At 35.3% G+C, this 21314-nt stretch overlaps 2 protein-coding genes across 4 annotated transcripts in view; both read right to left on the bottom strand.

The window, feature by feature from the left end:
* The window catches only part of LOC128871913 (peroxidase), a 73126-nt gene that overhangs the window by 36498 nt on the left and 15314 nt on the right, over positions 1 to 21314 (bottom strand). Inside the window, exon 1 of one of the 3 annotated variants that reach the window (XM_054114088.1) lies at positions 6268 to 6356. The exons of the other annotated variants lie outside the window; for them this stretch is intronic. The gene's annotated coding sequence lies outside the window, so the exon portion shown is untranslated. Of the gene's footprint in view, positions 1 to 6267; positions 6357 to 21314 lie in introns of those variants that run through there. 3 annotated transcript variants of the gene reach the window in all.
* LOC128871916 (adenylosuccinate lyase) lies at positions 4173 to 5863 on the bottom strand. Its single transcript, XM_054114090.1, has 2 exons — positions 5599 to 5863; positions 4173 to 5544 (listed from the first exon to the last, which is right to left on the bottom strand). Exons 1-2 carry the CDS (start codon positions 5740 to 5742, stop codon positions 4237 to 4239), a joined length of 1452 nt encoding a protein of 483 aa, XP_053970065.1. The 5' UTR covers positions 5743 to 5863; the 3' UTR covers positions 4173 to 4236.

Raw genomic sequence — 21314 nt, 5'->3', positions numbered from 1 at the left:
TCGGTGTTAATGCTGGTCCCTAAATAAACAAAGTCTCTTAAAATCTCGAAATCATAACTGTCAACAGTGACGTGGGTGCTGATACGCGTGTGCGCCGACTATTTGTTTGATGACAAGAGGTACTTCGATTTGTCCTCGTTCACCACCAGACACATTCACTTTGCTTCTTTATCCAGTTTGGAAAAGCCAGAACTAACAGCGCGGTTGTTAAGGGCGATGATGTCAATATCATCGGCATAAGCCAACAATTGTACGTTCTTATAAAAAATTGTGCCTGTTCGACTAAGTTCCGCGGCTTGCACGATCCTTTCCAGTATCAGGTTAAAGGACTAACACGACAGAGAATCACCCTGTCAGAAACCTCATTTGGTATCAAACGGCTCAGGGAGGTCCTTCCCAATTCTGTTGGCGCTGCTGGTAGTGAGCAGCGTCATTCTGCATAGGCGTTTAGTTTTGAGGGGATACCAAATGCAGACATGGCGGCATACAGATAACTCCTTTTCGTACTGTCGAATGATAGTGTGTGACGATTTTCCTTTCCTGGGTCTTTTATTTATAAGATTAATCCCGCGGTAACTGGCACAGATTGCAGTTTCACCCTTCTTGTAGATTGAGCAGAACACACTTAAATTCCAATCGGCAGTCATGCTTTTATCCACTCTAATAATAGAATAGAATTCTCCAATTTGGATTTTTTGTATTTTGAAGCTAATTTCTTTCTTTAATAGAAAACAAATCGTGGGGAGGTTGATTTCAATTGTTCTGATCTTTCCATCATATTGCCAATGATTTTTTTCATATAATATAAAATATATTATTTTGTATTCTTGCGATTATTTCGTGTGATCATTTATTTAAGAGAATATGTCTGATTGATGAAATAAACAATTTCAGTAACATTTTCAAGAAAACTTTAAACGTACATTCAAAGAAAAATATATTTGAACTATGAACGCCATCAATATTTCTGTTCATGTGTAAAACATAAGAATAATAATTTTTACAGACCTCTTAAAGACAATATGAGCTGAAATTGCTTGATAATTTAAATTAAAAAATTGCATAAAATTATTTCTTTAACACTGAAAAGCTAAACGAAATCGGACTCGAGATCACATTGAATTATCTAAGTGCGCGGGCAATAAGAGCATTACGCGCGAGTTATGTTTCTATCTCTCGAAGGATAGAAAAAAAAAAAAAAAATACTTCGTTCTTTCACCACTGAATTACAACTGATTTTTATTATTAAAAATGTTTAAAATGAAACATATAAATTAATAACAAAATAGCTTATTCTGTATTTTAATAATAATTCCTATGAACTCAATTTAATTTCAAAATGCTTATTCTATATTTTAATAATAATTCAGATGAACTCTGCCTTTAGTTCATTGACTTAGCTATTTTTATGTTTAACCTTGGAGGTTTGGTTGGTGGTTGTTTCATGGGGTTTCCATAACTCGCGTAATTCGTGTTAAGCAATTTAAGATAAAATAGGTAAGTATTGTGTAGTGTTCTAGTAGGGATATGAAAGCAAGTACCCCGTAACAGAAACGAACAATTAATTTCTCATTTAATTACACTAAAAACAAAAGACAGTTCGAACATAGCCCATAGCGTTGGACAACGAAATAGCGCAATAATATTTCAATTATTAGTTAAGCTAATCTTAGATATTTTTTCGATAAATTCTTGTTTGTTATAATTATAAATATAATTGTTTCCTTTAAAATCGTTTTGGCCATGAATATGTGAAGAGGAGCTTACAAAACAAACAAAAATTCCAGAAATAATGAGTTGTTCGGGTAAAATGGTATACTCGTATCATGTATCAAATGTATTAGTACAGATAAAACTATGCTTCAAAGAAAGAAAGTTCGAAAGACTACAATTCAGCATGACAAGGCTCGTAAAGAAAAGTTTTCCCAAAAACATATGCAGTTCTGGATTGACCAGCCCAAAGCTCCGACCTTCAATGAAAATCTGTGGAACGATATATAAGGTTGGGTAAAAACAATTTTAAAATGCCAATGGTCTATTGCAAGGAGTACAGGAAGCGTAGAACTCTCCATATTTCATATAGTAATACTCAGATAGCATACTCAGCTTTTCAGTTTCTCATCAATTTAATTCTTTAAAGGACATTAATGTTTCAAATGACTATATTTTCAAAACATTGGATTAAATACTTATACACATTATGTTATACCTATTAATATGGGCATCAAACAAAAGAGAATAAGTCCAGCTTAAAAAAAAAGTGTTCGTTTAATTTCGCCAAATGTTTTATAATATTGTAATTTGAAAACTTTATCCTTAATTATCCTTGAAATTAATTATTTTGAAACAAATATATCTTAAAGGTTAAATATATGTTAAAGTATGTAAAGGGTGGTAACCCTACCCATAAGGCAGCCCCGACAAATCGGGAGGTAAGGCAGAGAAGTCGATCATGATCAGACTATTTTGAATATGTTTTTTTAAGCATTTTCATTTTACATCATATTATAGTATTCCTTGCTGCCGGGTACTAGGTGGCGTGGCAGCCGAATTTGCTCGCTCAGTTCCGTTGTTCGCCAGAACTTAACACCAAACCAGGTAATCTATCGTCCTCGTGGAGCTCTAGCATAATTCGTTTGTTCCAAAGCATCTATTCAAGGTGATATCACTAGACCAGCTGCACAAAATAAAATTACTGAAAGTCGTTTCATTCGCACTATCGTCGTATTTTTCGCGATTTTGACAAGGCTACCGTGATTCACCGTAGCAATACAAAACAAATGTAAGCCTCTTTTTTACACGTTTTACATGTTTGCAAAAATTCAGTGAATGGCTTAGTAATATTGTGATTTGTGTGATAAGACGTTCATATGTAAGTAGATTAACTACTTTTCGTGCATAATAATACGTTCACATATAAGTAGATGATCTACTTTTTCGCGCTTTACTCAAAATCCGTGATTAAAAAGCGCGATTTCCCATACAAAATTTCTCTCCCAAAACTCCAAAAATTTATTTTATAATCTCAGATAATAACGATACTTATTGGCATACAACCCTGTGTTTTCTGTGTTATCGATAATTATTATTACGAATGTATGGAGAAACATCAAAATAAAAACCACATATATTACATAAATGAAATGGATGCCGGCAAAGAAAACAGGTCTTTAAACATAATTCCAATAAAATGTTTGTTAAATATTATTAATTAGGGATTCATTTTACAGAAAAAAAACGTATGTCCATAAACGTTTTGTCCTCCTTTAACTTATTATAAAATGTAATATAAAATTTCCTATGCGTATTACTGCCATAATTTTTTGCACACTTTACGGATTTCCTCCAACTGTTTATTATTAGCAGCCAATTGCGCAGTTAAATTAGCTATTCCTTCTCCTTGTATTTTCTTCATATCCTTAGTAATAATTAAAGAAACCAATAACACCGAGATATTCCACCAAAATAATTTCTATGAAGAAAAACCTCTCAAAGCAGTATTGACAGCTGATTGTAGATTTTGCAGGTAATCTGCGATATGTGAATGGGTAGATTAATTTGGTGGATTTATAGGGTATTAATGCATATGTGAATAATTATTTTTACGAATGTAAAGATAAACGTCAAAGTAAAAAATAAATAAAATGAACGCCGACAAAGAAAAGAAGTTTGTAGACATAATCCTAATAAAATGTTGTTTAGGTATTATTAACTATGCATTCATACATATAACAGAAAAAAAGCGTGTGCCCATAAACGCTTTGTCCTCTTATTCCTTATTATAAAATGTAATATCGAATTTCGAATGCGTATTGCTGCCATAATTTTTTGAAACCTCAGTAAACGTCGTTTACGGATTTCCTCCAACTGTTTATTACCAGCAGCCAATTGCGCAATTAAATTAGCTATTCCTTTTCCTTGCCTTTTCTTCATATCGTTAATAACAATTAAACAAACTAAAAGCACCGAAATATTCCACCAATATAATTTCACTATTCGTTTTCATTTCAAATTAAACCTTTCACAATAGTTGACAGCTGATTGTCAATTTTGCAGGTAATCTTCCATATGTGAACGGGTAGATTAACTTTGTGGATTTATTGCTAATTAATGCATATGTGAACATAGCTAGCTCTCAGGAATCGCCCCTAAATATAAGTTTAAACTTGTAATCTGATGCACACATGTGTATGATTTATTATATTTTGTATTAAGAGCACGTTTTTGAACATAAAGTTAAATATTTAATTGCACAGTTTGTATTGTTTTCAAAGATTCTTTATATTTTTCCAGAAGTGGTTCTATTTCTTCAGTCAAGAAATCGTCCACCTGCGCACAAGCACGCCCCGTAAATGTTTGAGCGTCAAGTATTTCATCGAGTTTGTTAAGAATAGGTTCAAAATAAGGCTCTTTTCGAATACGTTCAACCAAATCATTGTCCTTTCCGTATTGTTTGACTTGCGCTCCAGCTTCCTGGGATAGAACACGAATTTTTTCATGGCACACTTGTCGATCAGCACCTGCTTTAACCATGGCCATGATTACGTTTTCTGTCGACATAAAAGGCAATTCTTGTGCAATATGTCGTTCGATAACTTTCGGATAAACTACAAGCCCTTGGGAAATATTTAACAATGTCATTAATGCTGCATCTGCAGCTAGGAATGCTTCTGATAAAGTCAAACGCCTATTGGCAGAATCATCGAGTGTGCGTTCTAACCATTGTGTTGCATGTGTATTAGCAGCGTTTGAGAAGAGTGTAATTAAATGTCTTGCTAGTGCGCAACAGCGTTCTGATCGCATGGGATTTCGTTTGTAAGGCATAGCCGATGAGCCTATTTGTGAACTTTCAAAGGGTTCCTCTATTTCTTTACGTGAAGCTAATAATCGTAGATCTGAGCACATTTTATGAATGCTGGTACCTAAACTCGACAATGCTCCAATAATTTCCACGTCAACTTTTCTTGAATAAGTTTGGCCTGTAACTGCGTAAGATTTTTCGAATCCGGCGAGCTTAGTTACTAGTTCGTCCAGCTGTTTAACCTTTTCACCATCACCATCGAAAAGTTGTAGAAAAGAAGCTTGAGTTCCAGTAGTACCCTTTACGCCGCGACAACGCAAATCTTCACGACAACGTCGAAGTGCACGTTCATCCATCAGTAAATCTTGAATCCAAAGACAAGTTCGCTTCCCAACCGTAGTTAGTTGGGCGGGTTGCAAATGTGTAAACCCTAAGGTGGGCTGAGACTTGTATTTTATAGCAAAATTCTTCAAAGAGAATATAATGGACGCAAGTCTTGGTAAAAGTAAATCTAATGCATCGCGCAATATTAAGAGGTCTGTATTGTCTCCAACATAACAGGAAGTTGCACCCAAATGAATTATAGCAGCTGCTTTAGGACATTGTTTGGCAAACACATGCACATGGGCCATAACATCGTGCCTTGTTAAACGCTCTTCAGCAGCAGCTGCTTCGAAATCTATGCTATTTACGTTATCTTGCATTTCAGTAATTTGTTCATTAGTAATATCCAGCCCAAGGGACTGCAATAAAGTAATATTTATAAATAACTATCAATCATATGCAGAATAAATTACCTGCTCAGCTTTTGCCAGCCAAACCCACAACTGCCTCCATGTTGCGAATTTATGCTGATCACTAAATAAAAACTGCATTTCTTTGCTGGCATAACGGGTACTTAACGGGGATTCATATCCCTCATAAACACGAATCGTACTCATAGCTTTTAGAAATATTAATTCACTAATAATAAAAAGCACACTTTTCCTAACTCGTAAATGAAGGCGATAAGAACATTATCAAAGCCATCAGCTGCTTTGCGTGTCGTTGCCACATTAATAGTATAAAATGTACGTTATGTGATTTCGCAGTGTTGGGAAGATGCGAGTACAGAGTAGTTAGTATCGATAAAGAATTCACACCGGTTTTTTTTTAAATGTATTCTCATTGTATGTATGTTTGTAAAATATAGAAACTAAGGAGATCAAAACTCAAATTCAAATCAATTATCTACGCTTTTAAAGCAAGGTATAAAATATTTACATGTGTACATATTTACATAAACCAACACCCAATTTTTAATATAATTATAGGGTTGGCTTTCCATTGTTACCACGATAAAGTTTAGTGTCTAAGTGCGTGGACCGAATTTAAAAGTTATAACAAGCAAATGTAGTCACTATATCAGCCTTTTGATTTATAGTACGTTTTTTAAATTACAATTAAGAAATAATAGCAATATATACAGTTAAAAATACTTCTTTTTTGCATAAGCTTGAAAAAATGCCCTATTACAGTCGCCCATTTCACTTAAATACAATCGCAGAAAAGTAACAATATTCACTTATAAACACTCAAATTCTATTATTACAAATGTTCTTCTATACGTTTGTAATACCGTGCAGAATAAATGTGAGGAGCGAACTGTCAAACGAACGATGAAAGAGAGAAGAACAAAGCGAAATAAGAAAACCCCAGTCAACCAGAAGGGAACAATTCTTATATTATTATTTTTATTATTTAAAGGGGCGCTTTTTTGATTTCGAATATATAGAATTTTCAAATGATAAGTGTTATTGGTGAATGGATTGCGCTATCGAGAGATGAATTTACGGCCGGAATTGGATGATATTGATCTGGACAACGTTTATTTTTAGCAAGACGACGCCGTAGCCATACAAGCAACGAAACCATTGATCTTTTACGGGAAAAGTTTCCGAACCGTGTTACCTCTCGAAGAGGTGATCACAATTGACCACCGAGATCTTTTGATTTAACACCTTGGGACTTTTTTCTTTGGGGCCACGTGAAAGAGAAGGTCTACGCCAGCAGCCCATGGTCGATTCAAAACCTAAAAAATGGAATTCGTGAGGCTATCGAGGACATAGGGCAGCCTCTTTGCAATTCGGTTATGGAAAATTGTATGAAAAGGATATTGTCCTGTAAGCGTGGTCGTGGTGGTCATTTGCCTGTTATTATTTTCCACTATTAACGTCATACCTTCCTCTTTATAATGAAATAAACATCCGATCATAGATCCATAAAAAATACCATTTTTCTTATATATATATATGTATATATAAATATATATATGTATATATAATTGGCACGTACACCCTTTTTAGGTGTTTCGCCGAGCTCCTCCTGTGGTGTGCGACTTGATGTTTTTCCACAAATAGAGGGACCTACAGTTTCAAGCCAACTCCGAAAGGCAGCAATTTTTATGAGGAGCTTTTTCATGGCAGAAATACACTCGGAGATTTCCCATTGCCTGCCGAGCGGCGACCGCTATTAGAAAAAATTTTTTAATTTTTGATCTTTCACCGAGATTCGAACCGACATTCTCTCTCTCTGAATTCCGAATGGTAGTCACACACCAACCACTCGGCCATACATACTTTACATACATAAATATTAGAAAAAAAAAATTTTTACAAATATATAAATACAAATTTGGAATAAAAATCGTGCGATTTTTAGTCAAAATTTTCAGCTGCGGCGCTTTTTTGACTTCGAATAAGCATACATATTAGAAAAAGAAATATTTTTACAAATACTGAAAATTTGGAATAAAAATCGCGGCGCTTTTTTTCGAATATACATACATGTTACAAAAATATTTTGATTTTTAAATAGTGAAATAATGCAAAATCAGATAATTTTTTAGCCAAAACTTTCGCCAGCGTCATGTATAAATTTTACGATAAAACAATATTTTTATAAGTGTTATGAATTACAAAACCTAAGTTAAATGATTGCTGGGTTGACGATTGCTGTTTACACTTCTCTTCAAGCTGCAAATACGGTAGTAAAAAACCTAATTTTTAAACTTTTCCTGGGGGTTCTATAGGGACCCTAGGAGGTTGGGAATTTCATAGTTATAATGGGTATCGTGGTAGTAATGGAAAGTTTAGCCTAATTATATATATATATACTGGTTCTAACACTCTTACGACAGATATTGTTTATTTTTATGAGGAGCTTTTTTATGGTAGAAATACACTTGGAGGTTTGCCATTGTTTGCGACGAGTTATGGTATGAAAAGATTGGCGGCGGCATCGCACCATGTGGCGACGTCAATTTTTTTTGTGTCGGTGGAAATGTGTCGTAAAAACGACAAACAAAACGGCTGATTTAGAGGTTTTGAGATTTAATTCGTTTAAAAAGTGTATGGCTAGCATTTTTGTTTGGATAAGAATAAATTAAATACGATCGATCAGGAAACTCGTTATAGAGCACCAAACACAGCTTATAAAGCGGATAATGAGCTCAATGGAATGACTCGGGAGGAAGACAGATTTTTCAGTGACTGCACAATCCCATCATCTACATCCATTTTTAAAAATATATAATATCTTTAAAATTGTAAGTAATATGTTAAAATGCAATAAGGTGCACAAGCGAGATAAAAACATTTTAATAACAAGATTTTTCCTCTTTCAAAATAAGATAACTTGCTTCAAGTAAAGTGTTTAAGTGTAAAAAATGAAATAATATTATTTTATATGTATGTTTCCATAGTTATTTTATCCTTTTTCGATTAAATAAATGGTAACACTTCCTTTATGAGTTGTCGCCAGCAAAATTATTGTAGGAATAGTCTGCAAAAAACAATGCTAAGTAGCTTTATCCTAAAAAGTTTTAGAGATTATATGCCATTAAAGAAAAATAATTTTAGAATCCTGACACGAATTCTAACAGGGCATTGGAGATTGAATTATAATCTTAAATATTAACCTATTTTAACATATTGCCCCCTTTCTGTGTTAACCTCGTAACTTCATTTTGCTCGAAATTGAGATTTTTAGTGAAAAACACTCTTTAGCACTTCTGATACGTAAAACAAAACATAATGTTCATAATGATTATAGAATTTTTTTCAAAGTTTTTCGATTTTTCTTGTATCTACATGTTCGAATTCAAAAACCTTGTATCTACTACAAGTATCGCCAAAAACGTCGTAAAACTCTTCATAGAAGTTAAGTAACTCTAAACATTTTTATCGATTTACTGAAAATTATAATATGATTTTGTATATATTAGGTTATCACAGAAAGGGGACGATATTTTACTATAGAAAAAGTATAGCAATTTTCTGTTTTGTATAAAACCTATCACCTTACCTATATAAAAGCTCATTGTGCCTACTACTGAAAGCATATCATTAGGAATATGGCCCAAGAATGATAGAACACAGATTGCGCCTTCCAAATTCGGGGTGTCGTGAAGAAGAAGAGTAGGCAAAAGCAATGGAAACAACCAAACACAAGAAATTATACGCATACACACATGCTTTCTGGTGACGCCGACTTCCGCAAAAAAACTGCATTTAGAGCCTTATATTCATATGTTCTTTAACAATTTAACACGCGGTACTTCGTTTGCATTAGTTTGTTTAGTTTTAATCTCACAAATCAAAATTTACCAAGCCATTCACTGAATTTTCGCTAACATGCAATTTCTCCTACTTTTTTTTGTTCTGTTCGTTTAATTTGAATTGCGAAGGGAGCTGGCGTCAGACTATGCCACCTTAGATACTCAATTTGCCTTGGGCCTGACGCATTAGGAACATGTAAAAAAATTCCCTAAAGAGTGCCTTAGAACTAAATATTATATTTTTCGTGGGATATATGAAGTTTTGTTTTAATTTCTCTATGATCAGCTCTAAAAAAACTGCACGAAAAAATAAAAAAACGTTATATTTTTATTAAATTGGAAGGCTAATTATTTATGTTTCATGAAACGATACGACAAGTACATTTTAGAAGCAACCACATCCGACTGTGTATGCAAGTTTGCAAAGCAAGAATTCTCATGAATTATTCGCTGACCGTCTGTCGCCCATACTTGTTAGCTTTTGTTATTGGCGCAAAATCAATTTGCCAGAAAATTGCCTGGGAAAATGTAAATAGCTATCGCCAAGTTTGCTCAGGGAACTCGCTTGAATTAACAGATTTTTCTTATTAACAGTCTACTTTCCTTAAAAATTTTACTAAAATTAAAAAAACCAAAATTTAACCAAAAATATTGAAATGATGAGAAAAATAAACAAAGCTAAAATAAAATAAAAAAGAACTAAAGAAAACATATATATTAAAAATAAAATAAAATTCCCTAAATCTTTGCATAGATCCATATCAGCGATGATAATGAATATTTTAAATTGAGCCGCTAGGAGGTATTTTAATAGAAGTTTGTTTTATCCAATTGCACTTAAAATAACATTTTTATACCTTATGTTTTTCTATAAATTTGACTTTTCATTTTATTAAGGGGTAACACCACTGTACACGCGTAAAATAAACACGATTTTTAAAGAATTTTTTTGTATAGAAGAAAAGGGAAAACAATCACTCTGTTTGGGGAAGTTATTACTTATATACTAAAATACAAAACTACAGAGTTTGATCGAAAAATTTTACAAAATGGCGGCATTGGAGACATTTTTGTAATACGGTTTCTCTTGAAGGAGCTCCGCGGCACGCAGCACAGAGGGTGCAAATTTTAATCTGGAACAAAGAAACATTTTTTTTCTTAATCTAGATAAGAATAGCTAGAGAAACAAGTAGGGGATTTAAAAAATATTTATTTTTGTGGAATTAGCAAGCATTTGAAGGAAAAAACTTTATTTTGGATTAAAAAAACGGCACTTAAATAATTATAACAATCGTTTAAATTAATCTATCGAAAATCCCCTACGCTCTTCTCTTAAGAAGTTTATTATACAGACGTAGTGAAAACCCTGATTAAAAATATTCAAAATTGTGTGAGTTATGCTGCGTGCCAATTTCAGAAAACGTGTTTTGAGAAAAACGCGTTTAAAGTTTGGAAATTTGGAGAAGTTGTTAGGTAGCAGTCACTAACGCTTGGTTGAAAGCTTAAAATATTTATGAAATAAACTTCGGTAACGTATAAAACTTTTTGTTCTGTATTTTAAAAGGTTCAAAGAATTTTTTAAGCTTATAAAAAAAAAATCAATTTTTTGAAATTTCTACAGTGGTGTTACCCCTTAATATAAAACTATATTCACAAAATTTCGAATTTTTTAGCCAGATAACTTTTTTTTGTTTTATTTATTTCAAATTTTCTACAACTTTTGCAAAGGTAATAAATGGGATCATACAGGAAATTAAAATTATTAACCTCTACGTCTGGCTTAGGCCAATTGAATTTGATACTCTTAGCATATTTGATGAATTTGTTCTGATATGTATGTACGCAGAAGTTTAAGCTATAATATTTACCAACATATATACATACATATGTAAAATGCGTTGTGCGCGCAGACAAAAGATAAAATAACTCAGAAAAAGAAAAAAGGGGAAAACAACATAATTTTAAAAGAATGTTTCCCTCATAATTGCACATAATTTGTAACGGGAGCTAAGAGGAGTAGCTACTAAATCTTTAAGTTACTGTAGGTTAAGTTAAAAAATTACGCAAAAATCGCTTTGCGGAGCGATTCAAAGCAATAATGCGAATTGCTCTTAAAAATACTAATTATGTTTTTTGAAAGTATTCGCCTTCATGTTAAACCTCTACATCGATAAAAGCTCGTATGCGCAATGACAAGCTTACTTTTCGTAGTTATTAAGCAGTGACAGACTTTTGATATCTATCTTTTCTGGTTTCTTGATTTCGGTATACATATTTACATTCAGCAGAACGTAGGTAACATATAGAATTCGGAGGTAGTGAAGAAATAAAAAAATTAATAAAATTAAGAATTTATTGCGTTTTGTGAGTTTTAAAAACGTACCATGCGAACAAAGTAAATTATTTATGGTTGCATTAAGTCAGGTAATCTTAATTTTTTTTTCGTTAATGAATTAATTTACCTTTTTTATTACAATCATTTTTTATGTCGTTTTTACTGACTTTTAATCAAAGAATATGACCTTGACTGTTATTAATTTCGCATAGAAAAAGTGGTAATTTGACCTATGTATGTAAGTACGTAAGAGTAGCAATATTTTCGTAAGTAAATGTGGAATAAAGTTTATTCCATAAACTATTGTTAAGTATTATAGTAAATTATAGGTATTCTGTTTTCTGCACGAAATTGGAATATATTTTGGGTCAAATTGAATTATTGATTTGCAACTATGTAAATAAACAGCTCGCTGACGCAGTGCTTCATTTTACCCAACAACTTCCGGTGGTAGCGTGGAACAGTACACCTTGACCAAAATAGAGTTCTGATCAAAAAAAGTATCCACCCTTTTTCGGAAACTTAGTAGCAGAAAAACGGAAATTACGGACACAGGCAGCAAACTAGATCTCCAGAAATTAAAATGAAATTGAAATGAAAAAGTACAAAAAGCTGTTAACCATATTGCTACATGGGAGCAATAATGCTAAGCAAAAACAAGTCAACACACGTAGTATTTTTCATGAAAAACGCTACTTACAAGCCAATCTTCATCGATGTATCGATAATCCCATACGCCTACGACACCAAATATTTGGGCATAATACTTGATCCAAAGCTGCGCTGGAAAGCTCACATAAAAAAAAAATAAATAAAAATAGGAAGAGCTTGACTATATGTACGTAGCACCTACTATGTAGCACCAAGCTTATCAAATCGCAACAAATGACTTATATACGAACACTAAGATCGGTTTCCTTACGGTATAGGTACAGTATAGGGAATCCGAAAGCCAAAATCACATCACAACCCTACGGAGCATTGTAAACGATCCATACTATACAAGGAATAGCGAGCTTCATCGTGATCTTGCCATACCAACTGGGACTGAAATAATGAAGTAATTTGCCACAGCTCACAAATAGCGGTTAAAAAATCATACAAACCATACATCATCCAGCTTACTTCGGCTGAATTCTTTTCGAAGGTGATTGAGAGATACAATGATAGCAGACTTTATAGAGAGCGAGTAGCGATTATATACGAGTAATATTATTAAATGCTTTAAGACAAGTTAAATTATCAAATGAAAATTGCTCATTAGTATACTATATATATATGTACTATTTTTAATCGACCATGTTGATAGATGGAATACACGCTTCTAGTGTTTTAGATGTACGCCCGATCCGAGCACTCAACATCGACTCGGGTCATTACCTCGTTGCATCCAAACTACGCACACGCCTCTGCGCAGCAAAAAACGTACATCTAACTACGCTAGGAATGTTCGACATCGAAAAGCTCCAATCACAAGAGACAGCCAGAAGATTCGCCACTCGACTCTCACTTCTGTTGGTACGACGAGAAATGCAACGAGGGTGCAACGCTCGCCATATGGTATAGTTACCGGGAGCTAAAGAGAGACTTATTATCCGAAAGAAAAAACGAGAGGCCGAAATACGTGAAAGTTCGGTGGCTTACAGACCGGTGCGTTTTCCTGTAGAAACAAAGACGGCGATCTGGTGACTGACATCCTGTTATTGTTATTGTGTGAAAGACTGAAACCTACCATAAACCAACTGATTGCACCTTATCAGTGCAGCTGTAGACCTGGAAACTCCACCATCGACCAGATATTTACAATACGACAAATTTTGGAAAAAACCCATGAAAGGAGAATCGACACACACCGTCTTTTAACTTCGAAGCTGCATTCGACAGTACGAAAAGGCAGTACCTATGTATATGCCGTGATGTCTGAATTTGGTATCCCCGGAAAACAATACGGCTATACAATATGACGTTGCTCAACACCAGCAGCGCCGCCAGAATTGGGAAGGACCTCTCCGAGCCATTTAATACCAAACGAGGTTTCAGACAAGGTGACTCGCTTTTGTGTGACTTCTTTAACCTGATATTGGAAAGTGCCGTACGAGCCGTGGAACTTAATCGCCCAGGTACAATATTTTATAAGAACGTACAATTGTTGGCGTATGCCGATGATATTGACATCATCAGCCTTAACAACCGCGCTGTTAGTTCTGCCTTTCCCAAACTGGATAAAGAGGCAAAGCGAGTGGGCCTGGTGGTGAACGAGGACAAAACGAAGTATACCTTCTGTTATCAAACAAAGAGTCGGCGCACTCGCATATCAGCACCCACGTGACTGTTGACAGTTATGATTTCGAGGTTTTAAGAGACTTTGTTTATTTAGGAACCAGCTTAACCCCGATAACAATGTAAGCCTCGAAATCCAACGAAGAATCTCTTTTGCTAACAAGTGCTACTTTGAACCAAGTACGCAATTGCATAGTAGAGGACTTTACAAAACTAGCACTCTACAAGGATCTCATCGTGCCAGTCCTAACGTATGACGCAGAAGCGAGGACGATGACAACATCCGATGAAGCGTCATTTACAGTGTTTGGGAGAAAGATTCTGAGCAAGATTTTTGGACCTTTGCACGTAGGTGACGGCAAATATCGCAGGCAATGGAACGATGAGCTGTATGAGCGTTACGACTATGTTTATCGCAGCGAATAAAGATCCAGCGGCTACGTTGACTGGGTCATGTTGTCCGAATGGATACAAACACTCCCGCTCTGAAATTATTCGATCCCGTACCAGGTGGTGGTAGCAGAGGAAGAGGAAGGCCTTCTCTGCGTTGGAAAGATCAGGTGGGGTGTCCAACTGACGCCGGTTAGCACGAGAAAGAAACGACAGACTCGCTCTGTTAAATTCGGCCAAAATTGCGTAAGTGTTTGTCGCGCCAATTAAGAAGTGTCAATTATACGAAAATTAATTAAAATCATTAATAAAAAAAAATTATAATAAATAAGCATGCATCTGTTTTAGCTGTGTTTGCACTAGCATTAAAAATTATGTTTTTGGTATTTCTTATGGCGTGAACTCTAGATTAAAATAATACTAATTTATTGGCTAAAATTGGCAAAATTTTAAAATGCTGAATTTTGAATTTCTGAAATAAAAGCTAAGTGTTGAACAATAATTTTCATTCATCATACCACTATGTGGCCAATTTTCTGAGGAACTCCCCCCGACTCTTCTCCCGTACATCCGCTCCTGGAATTTTAGAGAACATGTCTCAGACATAGAAAGTTCAATTCCACCCGAACTTATGTAGGTACTGTTTTATTTGTTACACATTATAGATTTCAATGTGAGGTAGATCCCACGCCATTTGTAAGCATTTGCGATGTATAGCACCGTCGTAAATAAAGTTAGTTTCGCGCTTGTCTGGAGACAGTTATTCCTCATGTACTTACATACACATATATACATGTGCATATGTATTCGCCGGCTCATAAAGTTTTTAATTGGTTAATGCTTGCATGCCGAAAATATATGCATCAATATGCAAACGTGTATGAAGGGTCTTTCAAGTTCGAGTTTCTTTTTAAAAATTAAATAAATCACATATTTTGGATGGAGATTTTTTCTCTGCTTGTTTACATACGTAGGGCTATGAGAGGTTGCTAAGGTGCGAATACATTGACTTATTGTGTATTGACGGAATATACTTTTTTTGCTCTAGTTCGCCTCCAGATCCACTCGCCTATCCCCTGAAAGGAAGTATGTCCTGGAATGAAGTATATCCTGCCATCACACAAAAAATCAGCGCAGTTGTGCCTTTGGAACTCCGTCTCTGTTGGCAGTTATAAATTTGGAAAACTAAAGGACTGTGTTCACTTGTAAACTAGCATCAACAACAATAGTAACGTCAGCTTTGAAATCCAAAGGTGCTACACTAAAGTCCTCTTTCACTTTCGGGGAACTAAAATCAAGGCGCTCTATAGGCCGCTCATCATGCCCCAGGGCATGCCTGAAAAGCTGAACGAATGAAGAGGAATGTCTCCACTATGTTGGATGGACCAAGTAGAGAAGAACTTGGCTTCACTTAGAATTTCTGTTGTTGTTGTAAGAACATGTAACTGTTTAGCTCGTGAAAGAAATGGCAGGCGCGCTTTGTTGAACCCGCTAAAAATTGCTTAGGCGGTTATGATGCCAATAGAGAAGAAGAAGAACAGGTGAGGGAGGTGAGATCACACGACTATAGCGTTTTATCTATGTTATTTTTGTTCATGGCATCGGCTACTTGATTATAAAGAATGAGGCAGCTAAAACTACTATCGTATTAAAATTTCGTAAAAGTCCATTTTGGTAATTAATGCAATATGTATGTGTGTATGTATCTAAAAACTCAAATACCGAAAGACACGCCTGAAATAAAAATAATAAAAAAAAATTACAATAACGACTGTTTAACAGAAGAAAAATAAGAATATGGCTCTTTGACAACGTATAAATTGATATAATTAGCTACAGCTACAATTGTTTCTAGTCGTAGCCAAAATAATTATCCGCTTAAGAAAATGTGTTAAATGAATTCACTTTGTTGTCTGTGGCCTGTTGTTGAATGTTATCTTTCAAAGGTTTCAATTCATTGTTGCACCATTTTGTAAAAACCACATATTCAATAGTTGTTTACGCATAGACTGTTTACACACTCGGCAAAAACAGTCATATATGTAATGTTTTAAACTTCCAAATGACGTATCAAAATACTACAAAGTACAGCTTATTTGGGGGCCAGGCCACAGGAATATAGCAGGGAACTGCAAGGCAGATGAACTTCCTCGAACCGGTACAACGCTCGACCTCCAAGTGGTAAGGCGCTGATACCCATGCATATAGCCACTTGTTAACTACTTATAGATACCTCTCAACATGCGAACTAAGCTGACAGACATGTCCGAAATGGAACAGCGGTCGATCAAAAAGCTTGTTAAGATTTAACAGAGAAGCTATAAGAAAAATGATAGGGGTATTAACTGGTAATTGTCTAATAGGCAGCCACGCTAGAAGGTTAGGACTCCCGTACTTCGATTTCTGTAGAAGCTTTCTTAATACAGAAGTAGAGGAAACAGTCAGGCACCTTTTATGTGAGTGTGAAAGCTAAGCGACAAGGAGGCTCCGCACTCTTATTATGGCATTTTTAACTGATGTAGCGGACATAGCGCATCTAAAACTAACGAAGCTTTGCTCGTTTATTAAAGCTACCGGAAAGGTACCCATAAGGTAAGGATAAGTTCCAGTGATATCCCAATGGACCTACGAACGGTCTATGAGTGTCTTCGCGACAGCCAGCCTACCTACCTACATATCTAGTTTTCACAGGTCCATAATGGAGTTCAAATGTTTTTATACGTTTCTCAAGCAAAATCGATATTAATTTTACTAAATTTAAAATTTTCTATTTCACATCTCTCCAAAGAAATGCTATCGAACAGGAATGGGAGCGATTGAGGAAACAAAAAAGAATCTCGAACTTGAAAGATCCGCATTTTGCATTGTACTTTTATTATGTAATTCATTGCTGCGAATATTTTTTTTTGTTCCCACAAGGTCGTTAACGGGTAAGTTAAACCACATTTTTTCTGTTCAAAGTGATTTTCTAATGCAGCTTGCGATACTATATGAATGAAATTATTTATATACATACATATGTATGTATATGTAAGTGAGAGCATATTTCTTATTAACGCTCTTCAGATCAAGTGGTAACAACACAATTCGAAATTCGGTAAACTTTCTAAGTCTGAACGCATAAATTTTTTGCTTTGCTTCGGTAATACTACAAATAAGTTAATTTAATTTCATTAGAGTAAAAAAACCAACTAATATTTCCCAGCCATAAAATGAGTGCCAACACAAAACAGTTTATGCAATATGGAGTTGCTTTGCAACTTTATCAACTTTATTAGTTTATTCAGTATTCGTGAAATTTTACAATTTTGTATACATGAAAAGTATTCCCGAATACCAAATTGTATCGAAACTCTGCTTGGTCGGGTAGTAAGAGGACTCCAACCAACTTTCTTCGAAAAAAACTGGCCTAAATATGCGTATGAGTGTTTCGAATATCATGATTGCATATATAATATTTGTATGTGTGAACATTCATAATGTAAGGTCTTCAACTTGAAATTTTCTTTAATGTTTCGTGACTTTGTGTTCCGTTTTAACGATTTTAATTCACACTGCGTGACGATACTAAATTAGCTATAAGAGTATACATATGAGCGTATACGTGGGACAATATAAAAAAGTCTGACTGCTACATACATACATATATGCTTGCTTGTGTACTACATATACTTTATACTGTAAAATTTAATGTCTACATATAGAGCTATTTTGGAAAACCAAATATGAAGAACCGTTATTCATCCTGATTTGGCAAAAACTTACCTGTTGCCAAGTACAACATAATTAAATCAAAATACGATAGGGTTAAATATCAGATTTGGTTAAAGGACGGTTGCCTAATAGGTGTTCTCCCTCTTCGATATAGGGCACATTCTGGATTTAACCTTTTCACTGCTGACAAATCATGGACTACCTTCGTCAGCACGAAACTTATTTCCCTATATGACTAAGTGTATGTAGTATGTTTACAGAATTTCGATATATATATTATAGATATCATATACCATATAAAAAAAAAATAAATAAATAATTGGCGCGTACACTTCTGTTAGGTGTTTGGCCGAGCTCCTCCTCCTATTTGTGGTGTGCGTCTTGATGTTGTTCTACAAATGGAGGGACCTACAGTTTCAAACCGACTCCGAACGGCAGATATTTTTATGAGGAGCTCTTTCATGGCAGAAATACACTCGGAAGTTTGCCATTGCCTGCCGAGGGGCGACCGCTATTAGAAAAATGTTTTTATTAATTTCGCTTTCACCGAGATTCGAACCAACGACCTCTCTGTGAATTCCGAATGGTAACCACGCATCAACCCATTCGGCTACGGCGGCCGCCATACCATATATGTATATATAATTGGCGCGTACACTCTTTTTGGGTGTTTGGTCGAGCTCCTCCTCCTCTTTGTGGTGTGCGTCTTGATGTTGTTCCACAAAATGGAGGGACCTACATTTTCAAGCCGACTCCGAACGTCAGATATTTTTATTAGGAGCTTTTTCATGGCAGAAATACACTCGAAGGTTTGCCATTGCCTGCCGAGGGGCCACCGCTATTAGAAAAATGTTTTTCTTCGAACCTACGTTCTCTCTGCGAATTCCGAATGGTGGTCACTCACCAATCCATTCGGCTACGGCGGCCACCGAATTTCTATGGTAGTGTGAAATGACAGGTAAAAATTGGAAATTGGTTGACCTCTACATCACTATTAGTAGTTTGATTTCACGTAGAGTCCATAATTTACTTATTCAATATAAATCTTAGTATTAAAAAAAAAGGAGATAAAAAAGAGCCGAATCTCCACTGTGTGCACTGTAAACAACTGTTCGCAAAAATTGTAGCGAATGAAATGTCGAAGTAAGATAGAGCAGAGGAAGGTCAAGGATTTAGAAAAACAGGTCGACAGTAGATGTCACATTCATGTCAAAATTATAGAAAGGGGCTTAGAGTTTAATAAACCCGCTTACTTATGTTTCGTCGATCTCACAAAAGAAATTGATAGGGTGCGATTGAATGATGTGATACGACTGCTGTATAAGAAAAGAACTCCAAATAATATCTTGGTTACAATATTCCAATGAAATAGCAAAAATAAAACACCGATAAGTTAAACGGCAGCTAACAGAGTTGATTCCGGTTACAGCAGGAAATCGACAAGGAAATAGCTTAAGCCCACCGCTGTTCAATGTTATAATGGATGAAATCATAGAACAAGTTAAAGGCGCAGGCGCAAAACATCGCAGATGATGCTATGTTGAAAGCAGAAAACGAAGGCGACCTGCAGAGATTAATGCTCAAATTTGAGAAGAAGAAGAATATAAATCCATAATCAAATATAATCAAATTTGCCAATAAATGCTACTTTGCACTGAATAGGTAAGTGAACAGCAGCACCTTTCTTTGCTAAAAAAAAAATACTTTTAAAAAGTTTCGCGTAATTTCTGCCCTATGAAATAGGAGCCTGGGTGATACCAATAAATTAACGTCACTTACACTTAACAAATCGAAAGATTAAGATTAGATTGATAAAGATTCAGATTAATGAACGAATCGAACAGACACCCAGCTAGATACCCAATTAATGATACATGCGTAGATTCACCTCAAACAGTCAATATAAATCTGGAAATAATGAAAGACAAAGCTAAGGCAATGGCATAACCTTAAGCCTATTGCAATTATTTTTAAAGATTGATAATAGTCTGCGTTTGCTGTAACCGTGACTACCATTGGGTACTGCTTGGGTTCGAAACTCACTGTTGGCATGAAACACCAACACCTCCGCAGGCAATGGCAGACCTCCGAGTGGACTTCTGCCATGAAAAAGCTCGTCATAAAAAGTCATGTGCCGCTCGGAGGCGGCATAAAATCCACACTACAAATTGGAGGAGGAAGAGCAGACAGTTCCTTTATGAGGAGCTCTTTCTCGACCCAAATATATACAGTAAAAAACCTTTTCTATCATTTGAGATTTTATGAACGAAGTAGATTTCGAGCGCGATCCCTACCGAATGGTAATCACGTACAAACACATTCACTCACGGTGACCACTTATTATTGGTCTGAAAACGGGACAGATGCTAAATGTAGCTGCTAAATTATAAGTAAAGCCTGCATGCCACAAAATAAAAAAAAATTTTGAAAAACCAGAAAATGTAATATATGAACTGCACTCCTACTTTTTGCATCATTAAGATGACCCTCCGCAAACTGCTATATACTAATCAATTTCTTTGCACTCCCAAGAATTGGAAAAATCCATATTCTAAACGAAAAAAAGAGAGATAAGGTATTCGGGTATCGTAAGTATAATTAAGATAATTAAAAGCGGCCGCCGTAGCCGAGGGGGTTGGTGCGTGACTACCATTCGGAATTCAGAGAGAAAGTAGATTCGAATCTCGGTGAAACACCAAAATGAAGAAAAATATGTTTCTAATAGCAGTCGCCTCACGGCAGGTAATGGCAAACCTCTGAGGGTGTTTCTGCCTTAAAAAAGCTCCTCATAAAAAATATCTGCCGTTCGGAGTCGGCTCGAAACTGTAGGTGCCTCCATTTGTGGAACAACATGAAGACGCACACCACAAATAGGAGGAGGAGCTCAGCCAAACACTCAAAAAGGGTGTAAGCGCCAATTATATATATATATAGTCTTCTAAATATCGCCTGTAAAATTCTAGCGAGCGTAATTTGTGAAAGACTGAAGCCCACCATCAACCAACTGATTGCACCTTATCGTGTAGCTGTAGACCTGGAGAATCCACCATCGACCAGATATTTATAATACGCCAAATCTTGGAAAAGACCCATGAAAGGAAAATCGACACACACTATCTTTTGGTTGACTTCGAAGCTGCATTCGACAGTACAAAAATACAGTACCTATATGCCGCGATGTCTGAACTTGGTATCCC

The sequence above is a fragment of the Anastrepha ludens genome, chromosome 2 (assembly GCF_028408465.1).
Source record: "Anastrepha ludens isolate Willacy chromosome 2, idAnaLude1.1, whole genome shotgun sequence".
Lineage (NCBI taxonomy): Eukaryota > Metazoa > Arthropoda > Insecta > Diptera > Tephritidae > Anastrepha > Anastrepha ludens.
This window is presented reverse-complemented; position numbering and strand designations above follow the sequence as displayed.

What these genes read in the sequence shown, in the direction of transcription:
- LOC128871916 (XM_054114090.1), bottom strand. Translation starts at nt 5,742, where the DNA reads ATGAGTACGATTCGTGTTTATGAGGGATATGAATCCCCGTTAAGTACC. An exon ending in GGCTGGCAAAAGCTGAGCAG is followed by an intron (nt 5,545 to 5,598) that starts GTAATTTATTCT and finishes ACTTTATTGCAG; the next exon opens with TCCCTTGGGCTGGATATTAC.